General features: G+C 36.9%; 1 protein-coding gene across 12 annotated transcripts in view; it reads right to left on the bottom strand.

Annotated features, from left to right (window-relative positions):
* The window catches only part of LOC145988576 (uncharacterized), a 140,629-nt gene that overhangs the window by 31,815 nt on the left and 81,642 nt on the right, over window positions 1–27,172 (bottom strand). For 10 of the 12 annotated variants that reach the window (XR_014441767.1, XM_083123543.1, XM_083123541.1 and 7 more), the window contains one exon: window positions 4,334–4,849. Coding sequence is in view for 11 of the 12 variants with exons in the window: in XM_083123543.1 (XP_082979669.1) it covers window positions 4,334–4,849 (516 nt within the window). In the remaining variant the exon portion in view is untranslated. Of the gene's footprint in view, window positions 1–2,444; window positions 2,932–4,333; window positions 4,850–27,172 lie in introns of those variants that run through there. The other 2 variants (XM_083123546.1, XM_083123547.1) reach the window with 2 other exon arrangements.

Here is a 27,172-nt window from a genome sequence, read left to right as displayed (position 1 = left end):
CTACATTCACAAAACTCGAGTGAGAAGACGATCGAAATGGAAACCTACTAACTGGATTGTCGAGGAACAGAGTCAGGAACTATTGTCGATGACTGTGCTATTTACACATTTTGCAAATGAACTCGTATGTTGTGTTACAAATACTAGACGTGAATTTTTGAATCTTGTCTTTTTTGAGGGGAATAAGGCAGTACAAATTGCGAACAGATTTGATCATTCCCAGGGACCTTTTCATGTTAGACAGTTAGTCAAGTCGTAGTAAAAGTGGCATTAGTTACTATGCAATTATTAGGAATCTGTCCACGAAGAAGAATGCATTACAAGAAGTGTACATGTGGTTTTTGAGAGTTTGCTGAGTTTGACGAGTTATTAGGTTCTGTGCACATTCAATGTGATTTCGCCAGACAAATTGGACACTCGACGAGGAGGCCAGTTGCTGTAAAATCAAGTAATTCTTCGAGTCAACATCTGTAACCGTAAGGGAAGAGGTTACGACATTGATGACCAGTTTTGGTGTTCTAATTAGATGAGGTCTGTTTTTCCAAGTCACCAAGCTAAAATGATGGTGTCAGTGGCGGTGTCGATAATGGTAGAAGCCTAGGTCGGGGCAAAGGACCACATTCAATTTAACCTGAAGTGCAGAGGACCAAGGTGGGGTTCTGTCGAAGATTAAAGTGAAAATCAAATGTTAAAAAGGTACTGAAGTGGTACGAATGTAAGATTGGGTTCGCTTATAAACTGAGATTTTTGAGTGTTTCGCGACTCCTTGACAATTGTCCCAATAGTAAAAGATAGACACGTAGATTGGAAAGTTTTTGATCAATTGTTTCTTGATATCGTTGACTCTGTTATGTTTTAGAGTGCCCAAGAAGTTAATTTCTTCTCACGTCCTTCACAGCCGTGAATGTACCACAATGTTGTACAGGGTGTTTAAGAGCATCAGATACCAATATAAGTAATAATCTTTTGGTCAAATTAGTGTTCGGTTTCAAGTTGTAAGCTTTAAATTCATGAATGACGCTCCTGTAGTAAATTCGATTGGAATGTTGATGCTGCGAATTAACAGTTGTTGTGAATAGTTAAATAAATTAATGACCAGAATTGGTCGTCCTGTAAATTATAAATGTTGAAGGTGGATTTTGAATTAGTAAAGCTGGTCGTTCACTTGAATGTGTTTAATGAATGTATTATTGTTGTTATCAATAGCCGAAATTACATTGCACAGGCTATCGAAATAAAAGAAGACAAACAATTAAATTGAAATTGTACTATTTGTTATCCTTCATAAATACTTCTTGTAGTAATAGATTAGAGTATCTATTCATCTTTACAGGGTTTTGAGGATGAGTGTTTGTTTGCTAAAATGCAGTAGTTAAACGGCAACGCAACTTGGTGTATAGTAAAAAGTTGCCGCAATATTGTAGATGGCTACAACATATCTTTGGAGAGCATGCGTTAATAATGTTTATTGTGAATACTCTCTATTATTTATGCCCACTTAAGAATTGCCTTGAATTAATATTATTTGCGTTGATCACAGGATCTCGTAAAGAGACTGAAGGGATACGTAAAAAACATGTCAAACACTTCAACACTGTATACCACTTTTGTGATTGTTTGGTTAGTGGCATATTTATTTAGATTCATTCCGTTGGGGTCAGCTTCCACTTAGCCATATTTTTATTGCCCACCATCCACATTAGTGCTGCATGGGACCTCTATCGCTCACTCAAACTTCTTTGAGTCTTCAATGCTCCAGCGTACCACACTAGTAGCAGAATGATTGGCAATGTCCCGTATTTCAGAGACTAATAAGCTGCACTGTGAACCTAAAACCCCTACATGGAAGGAAACTACTTCGTGTAATTACAATTCTAAATAATAATTCCGAATATTATTGTGTAAGACTCAAATACAATATGTATGAAAGTATGCAATATCTACAGACCGAAACGTAAAATGGATACATATGCTGACAGACCTGTGTAAGGAATTACAAATATCATATCACAGTGTAAGTACGTGTACATCGTTGTTCACTTACTGGAAAGGACAACCATATTCTGCGAAATAATAAATTGCAGTTATAACATTCAATGGAACATCATTTTAATATCCCAGATTCGATACCGGTGGAGACACATAGTGGTTCGGATCCCACTTTAAACTTAAGTCCAGTCCCGATTTAGCCTTACTGTGTATAAAGTGGACTTAAAACACAAATTGCCTCCCCGATGGCGCAGTGGTAGCATCGTCGCCTTGTAATCAAGGGGTCCCGGGTTCGATACCCGGTGGAGGCACAAGTGGTTCGGATCCCACTTTAAACTGTAGGTCCAGTCCCGATTAGCCTTACTGTGCATAAAGTGGACTTAAAACACTAAATCAATCAATCAATCATTAAAACACAAATTCAATCAATCAATCATTTTAATGTGACAATAATAGTAGAAACATAAAATATCAGCCTAGGCAGTTTCTGCCCATAATCATCTATTTCATTTTCACATATCTCTGTAAGATATACAAACTGTATTTTAACATGGAAATGTTCACTATGTTTACTTATTTTTCAATTTCACTTCATCTTGTACTTCACAACACATATTTCAGGGCCCACTAGACAAATGACGGAAATATGAGTACTAATACGGTTCGAGAGTTCGAGTGTATTCCACTCGTTTGTGTTTTTTTGCTCGAGCGGAAGACCTATCAATTCTGTATGCCATCCAGTGTTGCCCATGTGAACTATTTGCTGCTATAGCGAAAAACGCTCATTGCAGCACTCTAATGTCCATGGTCTCATGTTCAATTTCAATGCAAGATCAATAAGATTGTTGATGCTATTCACAAGATGTTTGGAAGCAGCTGCACACAAAATAGTATTCTGATTTGGTTGTATTTTTATGATTACATGTTTTATTATTTGAAAAACTGTGGAAAGTTTACAAAAGATATAGAAGCATTTTCTGACAAAATAATTGGCCATATATTTTTTAATTACAATAATAGTATTTCATTCATAACTTTGGAAAAATGATTGACAAATTTGTCTGTAAAAATCAAATTTTCAATAATTGACCACTAAAGGTTTCATCAATAAAAACACAAACAAATTTTAATATGTACTGTGTAAATATAGAGAAATCTAAAAACTGGGTAAAATCAATTAAAAGTAATATTGATTTGAATAAAATTGATGAACCAGACATATAAATTGGTTTGTTCAGAACAAAATACTACATTGGTTGCTGGTACACTCCTAAATTAAGATAATACAAATAATAGGAATTCATTTCAAATAAATAGACTTGAATTCCTAGTAGTGTTTATCATCATTGCAGCTTAAATTTTACTATTGTTAGGCAATGAAAGTTAAACATCTCCCATTTCTCTTTACACATTTGGCTCTCTCTACTATTTTACTCAATTGTACAAGTATAGGGTGTACTTAGTGTTACTAAGTGACACAACACATTAGCTGAAAGAGTAAAGTTGATAGTTTTTATTATTATTATTATTATTATTATTATTATTATTGCAGTTGTTTCCTGTAGTTCCGTTTCTCGCTGCTAGATGGTGGCAAATTCAAGATGATGCTCTCTGGAGCTGAAAATATACATTTGTGTGCTGCACCTTGATAAAATAAAGAGTGCTACAGGAATATCCAACGGAGATTTACGAGAAAATACAGGAAAGAAGCACAAAGCAGGAAGGCAATCTACGATTGGCATCGGAAATTTGTTGCAACCAAGTGCTTGTAAACAAAGAAAAGAAGTGGTTGGACATGGGTGATTTGTGAAATTGAACGAGTGAGGAAACGTTCACAAGGAGCACTAGGAAATCTACACGTAGAGCTTTATGCGAGCTGGGAATGTCACCAATGACTATGTAAAAGTGTGTATGAAACTGTTTGGCTGTGAATTGTAGCAGAGAGAGGATGAATTCATGGATTTCTTAAGTTTCGGTGATGAAGCAACATTATATTTCCTTCCTTCTTGGAGCATCTTTTCTGTATCTGCTTATAAATCTCGGTTGGATATTTCTGTAGCACTCTTTGTTTTATAAAAAAAAGTTGCGCAAAAAAATTTGTAGATCCAGGTCCTTCTTAAATTTCCCACCATCTAGTAGTGAGAAATGGAACTACAGGGAACAACTGCAATACAAAAAAAAACTATCAACTTTACTCATTCAACTAATGTGCTGTGTCACTTACTAACACTAATAGTTTCTTCACAATATATTATTTTAGTATCCCTGGACTCTATGTACACCCTGTATAATTTTATGTGTATTATTAGGATAAGTTCTAATGTGTGTTATATAAAATACATACCTCAGACATGGAGTTTCAAAATAATCTTCACCTTTCAAACCAGAAAGCTCGATAGGTTTATCTGCAATGAAAATTTCTTCACTCTTGATAGTATGAGCCTTTCCTATATATTCTCTGTTATTTTCATTCTCCATTACATCTTGCTGAGATTTAACTGACTGTTCTAAGGATGTTTCAGATGTGAGTTCATGTTCTACCTTGCAAGTTGTTGCAAATTCTTGTGCTTCGAAGTTGAATTCAAAATCAGGCTCCTTCAAATAGATTATTAATACACTTTTTTCTCTATCACATGTCAAGTTCAAGTTGTCTTTTAAAGGATCTTCCAGAGCCAAATCAAATTCCTCATTATTGAACGACGATTCAATCATGCTCTCGTCTTCTGTACTTGATGCAGAAATTTCTTTAGCTGTAGTTGACAGATTGTTGATTGTTTTCACATTTCTGTTTTCTAGCAGCACACAATGTTCACTAGATGCCTCATGTTCAGACTTCAAACTGAAATCTGGTAGTTCATTACTAAAAATAAAAAGACATATTTATATAGAGATGGGCAAGATGACATGAATTCTTTTACCAAGTGCAATTAGTATAAATATAATAATAATTACTTGTAAAAGTAACCCATAGAAAGAAGCAAATCATATTGGTTTACTTTTAGTGGATGGAGTCTCTCGTGAATGCACAGCCTCTGAGGATGGAAACTCCTCAAGTGCACCCTTTTCAAACTTTTGATGCAAAGTAAAATAAAAAGTAGCTCGCGAACTAATTGTTGAAGGGAAATGAGCTTTCTCTTAAATGACAGGACTTTTAGTGGAGGTGGCATTTGTACAATGTACCTCCAAATAATGAAAGTTAAAGAAAGAAGTAGAAAATATAAATTTTACCCCCTGTGACTACCACAATGCACCAAAGTTAATGAGAAATGTATTATGTAGCAGTGGTACATTCCTACAAACATGCAAAGTTGCATTGAGAAAAGTCTTAATATTTCTTGGGGGAAAAAGTAACAACAAAGGACAATATTTTGAATAGCCTTAATAGCTACCCAACATGCGTACAGCACATGAGGCACTAATATCGGGATGACCCTTGTGGCAGACAAATCTCAATCAGTATCCTGCTTCGCACAGTTCATACAAGAGCACACTACACAGATTGCATCAGAAGTTATTTTCCAGTTATTACTTTTGCAACCTCAAAGAATTTAATTGTGAAAAGTACCACTTTTAAACATAAAGATATCCATAAATATACCTGGTCTTCTCCAGATGGTAAAACTCATAATCAGATAGATCATATTCTCATTGATAAGAGAAGACATACTAGTATAATTGACGTTCGTACACATAGAGGTGCGGACTGTGCCAGTGACCATTATTTAGTAATTGCTAAATTAAGAGAAAGACTCTCAGTGTTAAATCATAAGCAACAAAATCTAAAAGTTCTAAAATTTGATACAGGAAAGTTTACTGATGAAAGAATTAAGAAAAATTACCAAATTAAACTGTCAAATAGATTTGATATTTTGCAGGATTTAAATGATGATGAAAATATAAATGAAATAGACGTAAATAAGAATTGGGAGCACATACGTAATGCAATAGAATCAGCAGCTAAAGAAAGTATAGGATACTATAAACCGAGAAAAAGTAAGCCATGGTTTGATAATGAATGTTATAATCTAATAGAAATAAGAAATGAGGCTAGACTTAAGTGGTTAAATAACTCTGATGATACAAATCTAAACAATTATAATAGAATAAAGCGAGAAGTTAACCGAACGTTTAGAAGTAAAAAAAGAGATTACTTGAAAAGCAAAATTAACGAAATTGAAACAAACAGCAAAAATAAAAATATCAGAGATTTATATAAAAGTGTAAATGAGTTTAGAAAGGGGTGGCAACCTAAAGTAAACTTGATAAAAGATAAAGACGGTGATTTTCTTGCTGACCCAAGCGATATTCTAAATAGATGGAAGAACTACTTTAATGACCTTTTAAATGTCCATGTAGGAGATAAATCAGTAGTGAATGAAGTCCACACAGCAGAACCTTTAGTTCCAGAACCTAACTTGACTGAAGTTAAAGATGCTATTAAAAGGCTAAAGAATAACAAAGCACCTGGCATTGATTTAATACCAGCTGAGTTAATTAAATATGGTGGAATTTCATTAATATGTCAAATTCATAAATTAATTTGTTTAATATGGAATAAAGAAGAAATCCCTCAACAGTGGAAAGAATCCATAATTGTCCCTGTGTTTAAAAAAGGTGATAAAATGAACTGCAATAATTACCGTGGAATTTCTCTACTCTCAACAACATATAAAATATTATCTAACATTCTTTTAACAAGACTAACCCCATATGCTAATGAAATTATAGGTGATTATCAATGTGGATTTAAACGTAACAGATCAACTACAGATCAAATTTTTCACATCAGACAGACACTTGAAAAAAAGTGGGAATATAATCAAAATGTCCATCAACTATTCATTGATTTCAAAAAAGCATATGATTCGGTCAAAAGAGATAAATTATATAATATATTAGTAGAGTTTGGAATACCTAAGAAGCTTGTTAGTATGATAAAAATATGCACCAGTGAAACAGAAAGTAAAATTCGTGTGGGTATTAATATGTCTGACAAATTTACAATTCATGATGGGTTAAAACAAGGAGATGCATTATCTCCATTGCTCTTTAATTTTGCCTTAGAATATGCTGTTAGGAAGGTAAAAGAAACTAAAGAAGGACTAAAATTAAATGGTGTAACTCAGTTGTTAGCATATGCAGATGATGTAGACTTACTGGGGGATGATGTGAATACAATTAAGAATAATGCTAAAATATTTTTCAAAACTGCTAAAGAGATAGGTTTGGAAGTTAACAAAGAGAAAACTAAATATATGCTTACAGGCCGAAACCAAGTGTTAGGTAATAATCAAAATCTAATTATTGATAACAACTCGATTGAACCAGTTTACACATTCAAATACTTAGGAGTAATATTAACAAATGAAAATTATATTAAAGAGGAAATAAAAAGTAGGCTTAATTCAGGAAATGCATGTTACTTCTCTCTTCATAAACTTTTGTCTTCTCGTTTAATATCTAAGAAACTAAAAGTTAAAATATACAAAACCGTAATTTTGCCTGTAGTATTATATGGATGTGAAACTTGGTCCCTTACATTGAAAGAGGAACATAAATTGAGAGTATTTGAGAATAAAATCCTTAGGAAAATCTTTGGACCTAAAAGGGATGAGGAGACAGGTGAGTGGAGAAGGTTACATAATTTAGAACTACATAATTTGTATTCATGTCCAGATATTATTAGAATAATTAAATCAAGAAGACTTAGGTGGGCAGGCCATGTGGCACGAATGGGAGAGGAAAGAGGAGTATACAGGATTCTTGTTGGGAAACCTGATGGTAAGAGACCTGTAGGAAGGCCAAGACGAAGATGGAGGGACAACGTTGAGATGGACCTAAGGGAAATCGGTAGGGATGGAAAAGAGTATATAGATCTTGCTGAAGATAGGGAAAGATGGAAGGCCTGTGTTGCTGCAGCCATGAACCTTCGGGTTTAAGAAGGCTAGAGAGTTAGTTAGTTTTAGTTAGTTATTTTCCAAATGCCATAAGGAACTTCACAAACTTCATGAGCTTCAAGAAATGTTCAACTGGAAAAATATGTCTAACAAGTTAAACTCATATGACTTATGGAACATTGAGTTGTTGAGTTCTGTTTTTAAGTCCACTTTATGCACATAATGGCTAATCAGGACTGGACCTACAGTTTCAACTGAGATACAAATCACTATGGGTATCGAAACTGAGACCTCTTGATTACATAGCAACGAGGATGCTCAACTATTGGAACGTTCCCACAGACAACCAAAGGTGCTTTATATCATGATATGTTAACATGTTTCTCTCCACCCAATTGTATATTTCTATCTTTAGTAATTTCTCAGAAATGGAAAAGAACAGATTTCAAACGCACAAAATTTCACACTCATGCTTAAGGTGATATCAAACCATTAACCCATAAAATGGGTGTGGCATAGTCCCTGGAACCTTCTGACTAGTACAAAGCTCTTGTTTGCGGAAGCAATAGCATGCACTTCTCTCTCCTTTTCAGTAGCTTCATATTTTGGAATATCACATACCCCACCGGTGCCACTTCGCTCGATGCATTTTAGTTTTGGAGCAATAGGCACTCGTGGGCAGAGGTGGTCACCTTCCGGAGGGTGACCCTCATGAGGGCAGACCTCACCCTCACCCTCCGAAGACTTGTGAGGGTGTGTGAGGGTGAGGGCAAGATCTATCTGTGAGGGTGAGGGCAAGATCGATCTGTGAGGATGAGGGCATGTGAGGGTGAGGGCGAAGCCAATCTGTGAGGGTGAGGGCATGTGAGGGTGAGGGTGACTGGTGAGTCATGAGGGTGAGGGCATGTGAGGGTGAGGGCAAAAGGCAAATCGTGAGGGTGAGGGCGTGTGAGGGTGACTGGTGAGTCATGAGGGTGAAGGCGAAAGGCAAATCATGAGGGTGAGGGCATGTGAGAGTGAGGCCGAAAGGCAATTCGTGAGGCTGAGGGCATGTGAGGGTGAGGGCGACAGGTGAGTCGTGAGGGTAAGGTAGTGTGAGGGTGAGGGTGAAGCCAAGCCATAAGGGCATGTGAGGGTGAGGGTGACTGGTGAGTCGTGAGGGTGAGGATGTGTGAGGGTGAGGATGTGTGAGGGTGAGGGCAAAAGGCAAATTGTGAGGGTGAGGGCATATGAGGGTGAGGGCGAAAGGCGAGTCGTGAGGGTGAGCATGTGTGAGGGCGAAAGGTGAGTTGTGAGGGTGAGGGTGTGTGAGGGTGAGGGCAAAGCCAAGCCATGAGGGCATGTGAGGGTGAGGGCGACTGGTGAGTCGTGCGGGTGATGATGTGTGAGGGTGAGGGTGAAAGGCAAATCATGAGGGTGAGGGCGGGTGAGGGTGAGCGCATGTGAGGGTGAGGGCAAAAGGCGAGTTGTGCGGGTGAGCGCATGTGAGGGTGAGGGCGAAAGGTGAGTCATGAGGGTGAGGGTGAGCCATGAGGGTGAAAGCATGTGAGGGAGATTGAACGAAAATGACCACCTCTTGTTTAAAGTTAGATCCGAACTTCAATGTGCCTCCTTCACCGGGTCTAGTAAGAAATAGGCTTTAATATTTTTAATTCTTTTTATGGTGTTTCTAGTCCAAAAACGCGTTTTTATATTGCCTATAAATGCCTATTAGGTGTGTGCCTATTTTGCTTAATCGTCCCTAAAATGCCTATTCTGCAATTGTTGCTTACTTTATCTTTGTTATGCGCCTTTGGCTTTTCCTATGTTGAATGTAAGCCTTCGTTGACGTTGAACTGACTGAAAGTCTCAATCGGGGTAAGCAAACTGGACAACCTGTTAGTGACTCATCATATATGTGGACGTAAAGACGCCAGCTCTCTCCTTCTTTTTTCCCCCTGAAAGATTTGTGGGAATCAATCAGTACTCATTTGCTTTGTTGTGCCTGTGAAAGAATGTGGTTGTATGAGGAGGTATCATGTGTTTCAAAATGACAAGGGATATGACAGCCAGAAATGTATTAATCAGTGGCGTGCCAAGAGGGGATCGGTGGTGTCATAACCCCTCCCCTTTGCTCCAGTATTGTTTTAAAAAAGTGAAAGGCAGTAAATGATAGAAATTACTGCGAAAATCCTGGACACGCCACTGGTATTAATTAATAATTCATCTAAGCTGCTTCATTGACGCTTAATGTTCTGCTTGTTCTTGTTTTATCTAACCTAACCAGGTGTGTGATATCAGGGATAACTAAGAATGACTTTCATAACTTACACCGGAGTTCGGGCATTTATTTTGGTTAGAATAGGCAAACAAAAAGGCATTTATAATGTGGAAAATAGGCACCAAATTAAAAATAGGCACAATAAACAAAAATAAAGTGGGAAAGTTCCAAATAATTTATCTCTATAATTTCATTTTAAAATCAACATGTAAACAACATATTTACTTTCATTTGTTGCCTTGATTACACACAACCACTAGTTTTTTTTTGTTGTTTTTTGCTTTCTTGAACATTCATTGATAGCCGTCTGTCAGAAAGAATGATTTTCATAACGAGAAAATGATCTCATTTGACCACCCATGAAATAGGCTATTGTAAGAACTGGATCCATATCATGAATAAAATATTTTTTCTCCTTTAAGAATATCACAAATCGTTTTTAAGTTTTCCAGTTCTACATTTTTACTCATTACACCTTTGCACTTTTCTGCAACAGCTAACTTTTTCTCCTGACACTTCCATTAGTAGCTGCACCGATTCCTCCAAGACTTTAATGAGTTTCACCTCTTTTTCCCAGCTTTGTAATTGTTTCTGGCAACTGGCAACATCGTAATGTGCTAATATATAATGTTTTTGAAAGACAACTAAGTTACGTACAATTTTTTAAAACACACATTCTAAAAATGTCATTGAAAATTAAAAAAAAACAGGCGTAAAAATTAAAGATATAGGCAGTAGGGTATAAAGTAGGTAAAACGAAAAAGTTTCTAAAACATTATCACCAACATAAAAAATGTACAGGGGATGGACAAAATTATGGAAAACACCACGACATCGGAATGGGTGATATCAACACACTTTTTCCATCTGAAATCGGACACGTTGCGACATTATTTTGTCTTGCGCCGTGAGATAGGACCCTGTCGGACTGGTAGGAGTCGACATTTGCACTGTAGATAGCGTGCAGTGCAGTTGATACTGAATCATGTCGGAGCTGACAGTTTTTCAAAGAGAGCAAATTGTTGGTGCCTGCCTTGCAGGGGCCTCTGTTACCAAAGTAGCCATGTTATTTGGTGTATAGAGAGGGACTCTATCCAAAATCATGACAACATAATAGTGTGTCCGGAAAGACATCATCAGATAAACACCTGCGTGGACGAAAATGTACACTGCGTGACAGAGACAGACGGACACTGAGAAGGATTGTGACCATATTTTGCTTGAAGAATGGTAAAAGATCCCATTATCACCATCCAGGACTTGTATTTGTCCATGCCTCGGAGACTGCAGGCCGTTTTGGAAGCTAAAGGTGGTCCTGCACCTTATCAGCTACAGCATCCCAGCTTTTCATCGCAGGTGTTTCCATATTTTTGTCCATCCCCTGTATATTAAGACAATTTTTTCCAATAAATGCAGCAGGAAAAAAACAGGCATTTCGGCCTGTGGAGAGACCGTTAAATTTCATAAATCACATTATATGCGTACTGTGCCGATATTTAGTTAGGCAAAGGAGATTAGGTGAAACTGGACTACATGCAATATTGTGTTCAATTGTATGCACAAAAAGGGATGAAAAGCAATTTGCATCCTTTTAACCAAAAAAATATTTTAAATGGTGTTCCAATTAAAATTTCTGGGAAGAAATGAACTAGCGTTAGGCTACCTATTGCGCTAATTGTGCACAAATGTTTCATTGACAATGGATTATAATTTTAATCATATTCTAATTTCAATTAAAGCTAAGATAATATAACCTGATTAATTGAAAGCATTTGCATTATTTTATTTTTGTACGATTATATGACCTGTTTATCTGTGTATGTGCATCAAATTATAGAATAAGAAAGATTTGATTTTGATCTTCTAAGTCCACATGTTCTGGTGAGCCAAGAGAGGCCATTATCAAAATTATTAGAATTATATTATTTAGTAGGAGACACAATGAGCAGGTTAACCAAATGGGCATAAAGGTGTAACATTTTTCAAATAGGGCAAGTAAAATGTGCTGCAAAATTCCCTTCTGGTGGAACTGTATTTTGTTTGTAAAAGAATAAATACAAATGACGTATTAAGTACAAAATTGTGTTGAATTTAATTCTACATGGTGGTTCAAAAAGTCACTTAACACCCCCGGTACAAGGCCACTGCAGCGCGCAGCAACATGGAAATGGTGATGACCAATCGTTATCAGGCCAAGAGGGAACCACATTGACGCCACCCGCGTGGTCGACGGCCATCTTGATGTCAGCCATCTTGAATTCAACTTCAGAATTTTAAATGGTTGGTTGATTTGTTGTTTTAAGTCCACTTTATGCACAGTAAGGCTAATCGGGACTGGACCTACAGTTTAAAGTGGGATCCGAACCACTTGTGCCTCCACAGAGTATCGAACCCGGGGAATTAGAATTTTAAATGGGAAAGGGGTGATATGATTTCAGTGTAAAATGGCCACCTGTGCTGTATATCTGAAAATTTCTCAATAAATAAATAAATAAATCAGGCTAGAATTTCACGAGAAATGCAATGACGAAGGTTTTTTCGACGTATCTTTAACCAGTAAAAAGTTATGACTGAATTCTTGTACCAATTTGCTTCTTTTCGAGGTGTTAGAAAAATGCCTTAACGCATCGAGATCAAAGTGATGTCTAGGGAGAGACGTTCGCATGCCATTGCACACGATTTTAATCGGATACATCCAAGAAGAGCTGTGCATTATGAATGGTTGTCACGAACAATTTACAGTGTGACGCTTCCATTGAATTAAAAGTCCTTCACAATGACAAGGCCATTTCGTTTCTACCTGGAACTGGTGATGGTGAGTGGTGAGGCGGTGGAAAAATGTATGTCAAGTTGAAATCGCCACATATTAATAAATTATGAAATTATATCTCAAACGTTTGCACATAGTTAGCACACTATTTATTTTTATAAGCACACGAATATTAATCAAGACATTAATGAGTTTATTGTGGCGATTCTGGCTTGATATCATGATAAAATCGCCACAAATAAAAAAAAATATTTTTCAGCAACAAAATTGTACTATCTTTTAGGCATTCGCTAGCACATGAAAGCACACTATTTATTTAAATTAGAATACAAATAGTAATCAAGATATTAATGCCATTATTGGTGATTCTGGCTTGATATCATGATAAAATCGCCACAAATAAAAAAAAAAAAATATTTTTCAGCAACAAAATTGTACTATCTTTTAGGCATTCGTTAGCACACAGAAGCACACTATTCATTGCCAGCTGATCTCACCGAGGGACGACAAGCATGTGAAAAAAAGTGTTGTATGTGAACTGTGGCTTCAACAGGACAATAAATATTGTGATTTGAAAATTAGATATGTGAGATTGATTAATCTATCTCTGCTAGACTAGCTACTCCTCAGTGCACGTCACTCCATATTTTAATTGATCCGGAAAGAAGGTTCTAGCTCACTCAAATATTACAATCGAAGTTGTACCAATTACACCTGAATGTAGTCAGTTCAGTGCCATGAATCTAACCTTTAGTGATCAGAGTGAGATTGAATTTGCTCGGATCATACAATGCATCACCGTCAATCAATTTCAGTGCAGTGGCGACGATTGGATTCCAAAACCGGCAGGGGCAAGGTGCCAAAACTGAGGTGGGGGGGGGGGGGCAAAGGCAGAATATTTTCCTTTGTAGATAAGGTTTACCAAAGTACGGGGGGCAAAAGTGGCGAAAAGTTGGGGGACAATTGCCCCCCTCGCCCTCTAATCGCCGCCACTGCCTCGCTGTTGTATTTCCTTTTTCATGACATTGGAGCTCCAGTAATTATTTTAAACTTTCGTTTCAGAAGTAACTCAAAGAAAAAAATGGTTGCTGGAGGGTAATTTAAAGGGAAGTTTTCCCAACTTCTTTAGATTTTCTTAGTGTCAAGAAATTTCGGGGAGGGGTTGTAGCCACTTATTCACCCCTCCTCCGCGGACGTCAGTGGGGTAAGCAAATTGTGTCTCTGCTAGTAGTGGATTCCCGAGATCCTTGGATTTCAAAGCGACAGCGAGGGCACTACATTATCTGGGAGTTACCAAAGGGAACCCCACAATATAATTAACCACGGAAAATAATTGTAGAAATTGACTGACATATTTAAAATTATAAAACAGTACTATTGTACTTGTACTTTGATTGTTGTTCTGTCTCATTCATTTTCTCTTTCAAAAACTTCCACCCAGTACATTATATTTCCATTTCCACTCTGTCTCCAAAACTCTTCATTCACCAAGCTATAGTAAATGCTCCTGTTCCTTCTGTGAGATTAGCATCATGGTTTCCAAGAATGAATGTATTTCTTCAAATCGAAACTGTCCCTCTTGCAACAAAGGACGTGGTGGAGGTAGGAGCTTTGAACACCTGCGGGGCAAGTCTTCCGTTTCCATGGAATTCCAGTAATTGTCACGTAGTGAGATCAAGTTCAACATATTTGTGCAGAGGATGAAGTGATCCCACAACTTAGATGTTTACATATTATCAATAGCTTGCGGATTTTTTTCCGTATTTGCCTTTTTCATTCTTTCGTAGTAAAACATAGGCTTTTAATGTTCTAAGTTCCGCTTCAAGGTGTTTCTAGTCCAAGAACGCATTTTTATAGTTCCTATAAATGCCTATTTGGTAGGTTAGTGCCTATTTTGCTTAATCGTGCCTATTCTGCCATTTTTGCTTATTTCAGCTTTGTTATGCACCTTTGGCTTTCCCTATGTTGAATGTAAGCCTTCGTTGACGTTGAACTGACTGAAAGCCTCAATCGGGGTAAGCAAACTGGACAACCTGTTGGTGACTCATCAGTCATCACCATGGACATAACGACACCTACCGCCTAACTACCCTTTCTTTTTTCCACCTGAAATCTTGTAGCAGTCAATCCGTACTCATTTGCTTTGTTGTGTGTGTGTGTGAAAGGAAGTAGACAGTTATCTGTGGAGATATCATGTTCATATGTTTAAAAATGCCAAAAGCACAAGACTGCCAGATGTGTATTAATTTAAAAATGGATTTCTGCAAAGGTTTGTTTAACAAGCGACGGAAAATTTGATTTTTGTTATTCAGCATCGCTTTTCTCCCACTTTTGGCTAATCGCGAGGAATCGGATGAGGGATGACATGATGACATTTATGAAGTAACACTCGCAAAGAACATCCATGCACAGGCCAGGATTCGAACCTGGAACCCCTGCTGTGCTATCCACTTCCCCACGGAGATCGGCCCCACTGACAGAAAAGTAATTTTCTGTCAAGCTTGTGTTAAATTACTATACAAATAAATATTCTATCCCACATACACATACCTATATAGTTTTACAAAATATCCTTGTTCAAAACTCAGGTTCTCTGTATGTGATTTTAGGCTCTTCTGAAAATGTTTTTCTACCTATCTAGTTATTAGGAAACAAGAATAAATGGTGAACAATGCACACCGAGATGAACCCTCTTACATTGCCTCAGTTCTGAATGCAACAATGCTAAGTTATAAGTTATGTGAAAAACTTAGTGTAGTGCCTTTGTGTTGCATAAGTCAAACGATGCTATTTATTCTAAAATGTAATGCCATACAAATTAACAGCTCACGTATTGGTGTAATGTGCGCAATCAGCGCAATGAGTAACGCAAGTTCATTTCTGCAGATATATTTTATTGGGAACATCCACAATTTATTTTAAGGGTGCAATTTTTTTTCATAACTTGCAAACAATTGGGCATGAAACTGGTGGAATTTACGTAAAAATGGCAAAGGCAATAGTGGAAACGGAAAAAGTGGCAAATTGAAAATGGCAAGCGGATAAAATGGCAACGATAAAAATGGTGAGAATAAAAGTGGCAAATACAATTATTATGATTTTACTTCAAAATTGAGAAATTTCTCGCATTTCACAGTTTGAAATTAAAATTTAATATAATGGTATATTTTTGCAGATATATTTACAAGAAGTATAACTTGCACATGTAGCTCAATATCGGACACACGGGACGGAGCAGAATTAAGCCTGAAATCTTCTTCATTAAGTTTTAGCCTAATGTACGAATTTCCATTGATTGATTTTGTTTATTTTACTTAAATTTTCTTGGATGATCGCGAAGATAAGGAAGGATGTGTGATGATTAGGGTGCGGATTTATAGGCACTAAAAACCTATGAAATAGGCAGGTAATAGGCACCAAAATGATGCAAATAGGCACTTAAAAAGGGGCTCTAAAATAGGCAACTAAAATAAAAATACATTAAATAGGTATTTTTTACTTCCAATGTACATGCATACTGTATTAGCATTCCAGTTTACATATAAAAGTGCGCTAACAATTCACAAATTTCAGAGAATCGTCAGTTAAAGTAATTCTCGCAGAAATAACTTGAGCTAACGATTGTTACGTGAATAATTGTTCTGAAGTGATGAAAAAACGATTTGCACCATTTTAACAAAAAAATATTTTAAAGGATGTTCCGATTAAAATTTCTCCAGAGAAATGAATTTCTGTTACCCACTGTACTAATTGCGCACATATGTTTCACAAACAATTGACAATAGTTTGAATCAAATCATCATTTGCAGGGAAGCTAGGATAACACAACCTGGTTAATTTATTTATTTGAATGTATTTTACTTGCACTTTTTGCACGAGTAGATCAGCTGTTCATCTGTGTATGTGCATAACATTTTAGAATAAATAATATCGTTTGACTTAGTGTCAGTGCTCAAAGTGAGTCGGCATGCGAGCGGATGGCATCATCGCAACTAGTGCCAAGACACGCTATTAGTGTAATTCTCCATATTCAACACAAAGCCACTAAACGAAGTTTGTCACATAACATAGCATTGTTACATTTAGAACTGAGGTAATGTAAGCTGAAGGCTCGTCACAATGTGCATTGTTCACCATTTATTCTTGTTCCCAAACAACATGAGAGGTAGAAAAACATTTTCTGAGGAGTGGAAATTTATACGTGAGCAGCTCAGAGTTTTGAACAAGTGCAATACATAAAACTATACATATGTAGTACCTAGGTACATATGATATTTCCCATGTCAAAGAAAATGTTTATTTGGAAGTAATTTAACAGTTAAAGATGTCTGCTTCATACAAGCTTGACAGAAAATTACTTTTCCGTGTGGGGACGACCTCCGTGGCGGAGTTGTCAGTACAACAAGGCTACAACTCAGGGGTCCCGGGTTGGAATCCCGGCCTGTGCATTGGTGTTCCTTGTGAGCAGTGTCGTGCCCAGGATTTTCGAAAGGGAGGGGTTATGTATATTTTTTCTTGGTGGTCAGCCCTCATTTTGTCATATTTTCCTACCTTTGACATTCTTTTTTTTAGGAATACTGGATGAAAGGGGGGTTATAACCCCATCAAGCCCCCTTGCGCATGCCACTGTCTATTCATCAGTTTCATCATATCACTCATCCTCATCGATCCGATTAGCCAAACGTGGGAAAAGCGGTGCTAAATAACAAAAATCAAGTTTTCAGCTGTAAAACAACCTTCTGCATCAATCCATTTTCGATTAATACACTTCTGACTGCCTTGTGCTTTGGCATTTTTAAACATATGAACACGATATCTCCACACATAACTGCCTATCTCCTATCACACGCTCAACAAAGCAGATGAGTACTGGTTGACACTAGAGGCTTTCAGGTGGAAAAAAGGTAGTAGTGGGTTCAAATTTGGCGAATAACATATTTCAGTCAGTTCAATCTAACCAATGGCTTACCTTCTTCAAAGTATGGAAAGCCAAAGACGCATAAAACAAGCTGAAGTATTAAAAAAAGGCAGAATAGGCATGTTTAGGCACGATTAAGCAAAATAGACACTAACCCTCAAAATAGGCATTTATATGCACTAAATGCATTTTCGGACTATAAACACCATGAAACAAACTTTAAACATTAAAGCCTATGTTTTTCTGCAAAGGATTAAAGGAGGCAAATAAGCAAAATCCGCACCCTAGTCATGATACTTTAAAACTGAAGAAGGGACACTCACAAAGAACACCTATCCAGGACAGTATTTCAACACGAGACCTGTGCCATCGTAGCGCGCAGTGCTAACTACTCCGCCGCGGAGTAGTTCTCTTAGAAGAAGATGAAAAACGGTTGTAGCAGCAATACTGACCTAGTTTAACTTTAATGTGGTGACATGATGACAGTGTGGCAGCAGGTGGGATGATCTGTGAAAATGTTGCTAACTCGGGGAAACCATGCCCCCTCACTTCGAGCACTGCTTATCCTCTTTTTTTTTTAAAGTGATAGGTAGAGAAACAAACCCTGTCCTGTAACCAGCTGATAGTTTTAAACAAGGCCGTTACATAAAATTGCATATTTTTCCCACGTGGGAAATAAATATTAATCTGTCTTTTGATTTTAGGGTGTTTTTTGAGGTGCTTAATTTTTTATTATTTTTGTGCCCATTTGTCTGCCTATTTGAGGACTTTTTAGTGCTTTTAAATCTGCACCCTCATTGGTAGACATTATACACCTACAAATTAATATCTACTGTTTTCCGGGCTCGGTTTAAAAACTGAAAAGTGGAGTTTGATCTTTCCAATTTCCCTTCAATTATGTCCAAGGAATGATAACTACCAATTTTATTGTATTGTCTTCACACATGCATATTTCTCAACATTTATCCCTTAATAATCAAGTAATGTAATTTTATCATAAATCGATTGTGTTTTAAATAAAAATGAGAACTTAGCAATATTCCAGTGGTTTCGAGGCCAAATATGTGACGCATACATAAAACGTAAAAACTTTCACTGTCAAACGGGAGGAAAGCAAAGTAACAAGACGATAAAAAATAACGGATCCTGGTGTGTCTTACAGTACCAAGTTTAGTTTTAAAGAACATATGTATACACTATGTCGTAAACCAAGGGTACGAAAAATTCTGTTTTTGTCAGATGTCGTGGATAAGTTTTTCTTGTATGTACGTATTGCTTGCATTATAGAATTATTTTCCTGTAGTTTACGGTTATTACAAGCATAAGAAAACAGTTTTTCTTTGTGACGTTTCAGGAGAACACACGCTCCTTTCATCAGACATTTATTTTCATTTTGACTAAAGATACAGTTATAACAATGGTTAGTAATTTTTAAACAAAAAGAATTCGTTATATGATGGATGTTGTCAATGTTACATTGTTGTGATATAGCAACTTAACTGTGAAAAAAGCAGTCTGTTATTTTTCTTTCAGATTTTTTTTAAAATTATGAATCCAAAATATCATCAGGTAATTCAAATTCATCATTGTTTTCACAAAGTCTCTTGATGTTTTCTGTTACATCTCTCAGGAAAAAATTTTAAAATATGTTATCCATTGTTATACGCGAATGTTCTGAATTGACATGGATGTATTTTCCCCCCGCTAATTTTTTCCTATGGACTGATGTTTGAATTGTTGAGTCAGTTGTCTTAATTTGCAGATCAAGGAAAGAAATTACATTGTTATTCATGGGTTCGCAAGTGAATTTTATGTGACGATGTGATTCATTTAACAATTTAAATACGTCCATGATGGTGTTCTCATTTTTAGCAATAATTAGCACATCATCTACATATCTGATGTAGAGTTTGATATCTGCACCTATCGCATTAACAATTGGAGATTCTATGTAATGAAGGAAAATGCTGGAGATGATTCCAGATACTGGGTTTCCCATTAATAGACCATTACTTTGCTGATAGATTTTGCCATCAAATATAAAGTAATTGTAATTTGCACATAATTAGCGGTGGCAAAATACATCCATGCCAATTCAGAACATTCGCGTATAACAATGGATAACATATTTTTAATTTTTTTCCTGAGAGCACAAAGACTATGTTCTAATAATGAGGATATCAAAAGTGAAGAAGAAAGGCTTTTTAATATAGCAAAAGAAAATGGCTTTCAGACTAACAGAATAAACCAAATCAAAAAACAAGTCGCAAGAAAACTAAAGGAAAAGAGAAATACAGACAAAGATGAAAAATCTGTTGAAAAGAAATTTGTGTGCATTCCATTCCACAAGGGATTCTCACATAAAATTGCAAAAATTTTTAGAAGTTTTAATTTCAAAATTGTTTTTAAATCACCAAGAAGTTTGGAATGTACATTTAATGAATTCAAAATGAGAAACTCTCTACCAGATGTGGAAACCACAGGAATATATAATATAAGTTGTTCATGTTCAAAGGATTATGTGGGACAAACCACAAGGAAAATGGCAATAAGATGGCACGAACATGATTTGGACATTATAAATCTAAACCCAAGAACAGGTTTGTCAACTCATATCATCGAAGAGAAGCATTTGATTACAAAGAGAAGGGTTTTAAAAAGATTAACGGGAAACACAGAGTTGAATGTCAGGGAAGATTCGTTCATTGCAGAAGAAAACTGGAATAAATTAAATAATCAAAATGGTAACATAGATCCAGTATGGAGTTCTCTCTTTCACAAATGGAGTAAGCCACCATCTTTAAAATTTAATGTAACAGAAAACATCAAGAGACTTTGTGAAAACAATGATGAATTTGAATTACCTGATGATATTTGGGATTCATAATTTTAAAAAAATCTGAAATAAAAATAACAGACTGCTTATTTCACAGTTAAGTTGCTATATTACAACAATGTAACATTGACAACATCCATTATATAAGGAATTCTTTTTGTTTAAAAATTACTAACCATTGTTATAACTGTATCTTTAGTCAAAATGAAAATAAATGTCTGATGAAAGGTGCGTGTGTTCTCCTGAAACGTCACAAAGAAAAACTGTTTTCTTATGCTTGTAATAACCGTAAACTACAGGAAAATAAGTCATGGATAAGATCTGGCAAGCGTAAAAAATATTAGAAGTTGTTGATTGATGTGATGAATAAAGATAGAACTCTAAAAGTAGTCTGCCAATGTTTTCGACATTGTGAAACAAAACATCGCAGTGTCTGCATGACAATCGTATATTTCTTTAACTTTCCTATTGTTTTTTTGGCACTTGACAATTAATTAATTAAATATTTCCTCAATTATAGTATCAGTTAGATTTCTTATATATGTATGTGTGTGTGTGTGTGTGTGTGTGTGTGTGTGCACATGTGCGTTGGTTTACCCGTGTAAACGAGGACTTCCATGTGTTAACACATCAGCAGTCCGAGGACATTTTTTGCCGACCGTAGATGCGAGGACGTCCTCGGATCGTCTCGACAATATATTCAAGCATCCCAATGCTTTCTCAGTCTGTGGTCCTTTTCCCAGGCGTGGCTCGGAACGTAGGTCTGGTGCCTGTAGCGATATACACACTCACACAAATGTCCCTATATTAACGGTCTGTAGGCATAAGTAACACATCTCGGATTTCACACTTGGCTCTCCTCAAGGTCACGAAAGCCCGCCAAGGGTCCGGGGCGAGAGGGGGTGAAGTCGTCGGACTGAATGTCACGTGCTCGTCACAGTACTTCTCTACCGCCCCCACCTCCTCTCCACGCAGGGGACAAAGACCTCCCAGGGTGCACCGTGGACATGTGTTTACTATAATTTCGCCTCGCTTCTGGGAAGAAAGCTTCCACCAAGTCCATGCCCTTTCAGGTTTGCCTTTTGGTCATGTCGACGAAACCACTAAGAATGATAATTTGCCAGTTTTATTTCTCTTTGTAATCTGTACCATGATTTTTAAAATCATTTTCCCTTTTATACCCTTCTTTGTTTTTCTTTGCTTTTCACTCAGACGCATATGAATTATTCAATTGGATGACACACCAAAGAGGACAAAAACATTCATAACTTACCAGTGGTTTCAACGCTTGATTCGTAGCTCATTAGGGGCGTAACTGCAGGATGGATGGAATGACAAGAGTCAGGGGTCGTGATATGAAGTGAGCCAACCCGCTTTTCTCTCGCTATTTATGTTTCTTTCTTCCCTCCCTTCCTTCCAATAAACCATTTTTAACCATTCAATTAAATACATAGCGCATGAGTTCTAATATCTTACAGAGGAAAATCACTTTCCTACATCCAGTTTTCCGGAAAATTGAAATTAATTAATATAATCTATTTTCGGATATATTATATTTTCAGTAATGTATTTTTCATATGCGTGGCATAGAAATCAATTCAGAACATCTCTTTTGCACGTAAGTGTTGAAAATTCAACGATCTTTCAATTTGCGAACAATTTGTACAAATCAATTGGGGACCTATCTTGAAACATTGGCAGGGGTCTCTAAGTTTGTAGTTAAGCCTCTGTAACTCGTACACTGTACACTTCCATTTCCTCGTGTTCTATATCGTTTTCGTGTTTAGGATTTAATTGTTCTTACTATTCTGCCGACAAATCAGGAAGCCAAAAGCATATATTTTTAGTAATTCTAAAAATTACGCCCTACTGTGACAGTAGATGCTAAACAAGTTGCAGCAGCATTTACAAGGTAAACGCGATACTCCACAGGCCTTTATCAATCGGAAATATCAATATTTAACTCTCATTTCAGATAGACAGACGAGCTGGTCGATATATTATATCCTATTGTAGAAAGTGATACTATTTTTAGTTCATAGAATATTATCTCTGTATCTGTAATTGATTCCGTTATTTACCTGAAAGAAGGATCGGGCGTGCCAACGAGGACATGTTATCTAATGAAGATTATCAAGGGTCAATCGAGAATATACGAATACATAATGCACCATGTTCGTGTTCAGGAGGTAATTCAGTATTCTAAATTTCAAAATCAGAAAACTAATAGTTTCCACGATATTCAAACGTTAAAAATAACAGTTGTTGATTTTCGGGGGGGGGGGGGGGGGTCATCGGCCTTGGTGAGCGAGAAAGGTGAGAGAGAAATGTTATAGGAGAGCTAAGCTACATTGTGTTCTACAAATACGCAACTATACCATACTAACTGAAATATTCATATTTGTTCGATACCATGTGTAAAGATCAGCGCTCGTACTGGAAAATTGTTAGGTGAGAGAAGTTGTTCTAGCCTTGGGGGTATTCTTTGCATAAAATATTCTATTGAGGAGGGGAATACAACTCCCCGAATACACTTAGAGCATTGGTAAAGATATAATAGCAAACACATTTATATTTATATACGTATATGGATATACACTAACACAGGGTGTCGTTGTGAAACACCGACATCCTTCCACAGCATGTAAACGACATCAATGTGAACGAAATTTTTCGATAACATTTTGTTCGTTGAGGTCTTATTTTGACAGTACGAGCCCTCAAAATATACCACTTTTATCCTGTATGCTTACAGCCATGAATCACATGCTGATGCCACTAACATTTTTTCTATTGTAAAACGACAAAATGTTTAATACACTACTGACAGACAAGGAAGGATAGCCTCCAGGATATGAATATCTCTTAATAAAACTTATAAAATATGTAACGTAAAGGTATCAAACACGTTAAGCAACGTACGTGAATTGAACGAAATTTAAAATCAGGAATGTCGTTCTGTCAGATTCTCTGCTACCAACAGTCAACAAGGGGGTCCAATAAGGAAAAAAACAGGGAAAGCTGGAACAAATTTTATTATCTTCATAAAATGGTTCTTAACAATATATTAATTTTGCACGCCTGTACCACCCCAGATTTGGCCGCCATCTTGGAAATTGGCCCTCAAAATAAGTCTTTTTTCCAAATATCTAACTTGGAAAGCATTTAGAGCAAAAGAGGTTATAACAAAAATTAATCTACATACAAATCTCTATAAAAAGGTTCTGTGCATTTTTCTTCTAGGATGCGCTGTTTGGGTGCTAGATGAGCTAGAAATTTTAAGTATTTTTTTCCGCCCCGATTTGGAAGTGCGGAGCTCGTGGAAACATGTTTTACATGAAGTTTTGTGGTAATTCTCTTCTATAATACTAGATTTTTTACATTTGTTCTTTCTCAGAATGTCATTTATGGGTTCAATTGCTTTTATCACTGCATGCAGTACTTGCAGGATATAGTTTAGCGTCCCTGAGTGCAGGAGATAATATATTTTGTCAAAAATAGAAGATAACTTCAAAGGAACATGTTGACTTGGTCCGAAAAGGTTATTTCACAATAAAACGCCCTTGTAATCAAGGGGTTCTGTATTCAATGCCCGGTGGAGGCACATTTCTCAGTGGTTTGGAGCGCACTATAAACTGTAGGTCCAGTCCCGATTGTCTATCTGTGCATAAAGTAAACTTAAAACAACAATTCAAACCACAATAACACGATCAGAAAAGGTTTGGTCTGGGATCTTGTCAGATATGACGATGGAGCCGTCCGTGATGCGCTCCAAGAACAGTTGTGGGGATGGCAGAGGAATGATCAACTCAATGCTAACTAAGTGGATTTTTGGCATGTCTACTAGTTCACAGATAGGCAATTGGGAAACTGTTTGGGAAACCTGATGGTAAGAGACCAGTAGGAAGGCCAAGACGAAGATGGAGGGATAACGTTGCGATGGACCTAAAGGAAATCGGTAAGGATGGGAAAGATTGATCTTGCTCAGGATAGAGACAGATAGAAGGCTTGTGTTGCTGCAGCCATAAACCTTCGGGTTTAAGAAGGCTAGAGAGTTAGTTAGTTAGTTAGTTACCAGTTCACAGATAAAATGGATGAGCTGCATGTCGATGCACGAAAGTCTCGTACGTAAAGAGATAAACAAGACTCTCAGTTCTTTTGTCAGTGATTCTCATCTTAGCCACCATTCCCTGCTTTTGATTGATTGTTTTGATTGCATTTGAGTTTTAAGTCCACTTTATACACAATATGGCTAATCGGGACTGGATTAAAGTGGGATTCGAACAACTATGTGCCTCCACTGGGTATCGAACCGGGGACCCCTTGATTACAAGGCGACAACATTACCACTACGCCATCGGGGATCCCTGCTTTTGATTGTATAAAGCCAATAGTTACAAGAGTAATAGGGAATAAGAAAACCAATCCTTCCAATGCTCATGATGTTGGAATGTCTTCAATGTTGAGCATTTGGCAAATGTCAAGTTTGAACAAAATGAGAGAAAATCACAGAAGCGATCACTTCTGAAGTAAAAATCAGAGATGCGTTGTATCCAGTTTTAATTTAAATAATATTTTACTAAAAAATCAAGATCAATTCAGAGAAAACTTTAAGTACAAACTTGCCCCGTACCCCTTATAGCTGATGAGGTAAGGATGTGGAAAACGAAGAAGTCTTATCTTTATGATCTCTGTGTAGCACTCTCTGAAAGTATCACAACAGACAAGAAACTGCACAGTCTGAGCTTCTTCGCATTATATTCTGTAAAAGCCTTAAAAGGGGCCTTGTAGCTGTAGGAAAATTGGGCTAAAGTGTTCAATGATCTGTGAACATTGCAATATATTCATGTGTTCAAAATCCGACACTGTTCTATCCTCTGTCCTCGGAATCTCTGAAGCAAGGTCGTGTATTACAGTAGAGTAGGGAAGAAAGCGAGTGGGCGGAGCGAAGCAGTACACGCTCCTGTAAAAGGCTAGTCCTTTCAGTTATTTTCCCACGCCACGCAACCCCGTTTCCTCTCACGTGTTCATTCGTCGAGCCCTCTCGAGTTACTACTTGCGCAGAGACTTGTTTTCATTCGCTGGCTCCATAGATTCCCGGGACAGAGTATAGAAGAGACGGAAGCTAATCTTAAGAGATAAATGCAACTTTTCGAAGCAAGCTGCACGTGTCGCTCCAACTGCGCCGTGTTCTCAATACCGTGCATCGTAGCACGTCTGTTGTTCGGGCTTGCACGGGGAATGTTTTATTATAGACTAACGGGGGACATGTCATCATCACTTCGGTTTGAAATCCCTGGGTAGATTATGGTCTGTAACTTTTGCTTCGATCTGAAAGCTCACGACAACTGTGATGAAATTTTTCATATTTATTACAAGAATTCTTGCTGGTAAAAGACAAGGGATGGTTTGGTTTCTAACAGTAGCAAGAAATACAGACATTATATTCATTTGTTTTGTATTAAATACTATAAAATTATTGTTTACGAGTGATTAATATACATATATTACCACTTGAAAATACATTTTCAAGAAAGTCCTTAGAACATTTAGAATAGGTATTTTAGTACCTATGCAAGTTACAGTGCAAAAACGTTTCCTTGTCTTTCTCTCTTGCAAAGTGGAGTGAGGAAAAAAAAGTAAAATTTCTCGCTCATTTAGCACCCAAAAGGCGCATCCTAGAAGGAAAATGCACAGAACCTTTTTGTAGAGAATTTTATGTAGATTAATTTTTCTCATAACCTCTTTTGCTATGCAATGCTTTCCAAGTGAGATATTTGCAAAAAAAAAACTATTTTGGGCGCCATTTTTCCAAGATGGCGGCCAAATTTGGGTTGTAGAGGCGTGCAAAATTAATATGTTGTTAAGAACCCTTTCAGGAAAGCAATAAAATTTGTTCCAGTTTTCCCTGATTTCTTTCCTTATTGGACCCCAAAATCATCCCTTGTTGACTGGCCTATGATCCCGCTTCATGTCTTTAGTATGTTGGCATAGATGAATGAATCTGCAGTGCATGGTTACATATACACAAGATAAGAATATTATGTTTTTCGAGGGCTGGTGGACCTGAAATAGGTCCTAAAGTAGCAATAGTTATTACGGAAAATTGTTGTCTTGATATCCTCTACACGCAGCCAAATTTCGTTGATGGTTGAAGGGAAATTGAAAGGGGGTAATAATTACGCAATATTAATAACTAGTGTGCAGATTTTTGCCCATTTTCCTTTTCTATTCTTCTATAGCATAACGTAGGCTTCAATGTTTTAAGTTCGTTTCATGGCGTTTCTAGTTCAAGAACGCATTTTCATCCTGCCTATAATTGCCTATTTTTTGGGCTAGTGCCTATTTTGCTTAACCGTGCCTGAAATGCCTATTCTGCAATTTCTGCTTACTTCGGCTTCCCCCCCCCCCTTTGACTTACCCTGCATTGAAGAAGGCAAGCCTTTGTTTAAATTGAACTGACTGAAATCTGATATTCGACAGATTTGAGGGAATGTCAGAT

This window comes from Lepisma saccharinum, chromosome 6, assembly GCF_977018435.1.
Source record: "Lepisma saccharinum chromosome 6, izLepSacc3.1, whole genome shotgun sequence".
Taxonomy (NCBI): domain Eukaryota; kingdom Metazoa; phylum Arthropoda; class Insecta; order Zygentoma; family Lepismatidae; genus Lepisma; species Lepisma saccharinum.
This window is presented reverse-complemented; position numbering and strand designations above follow the sequence as displayed.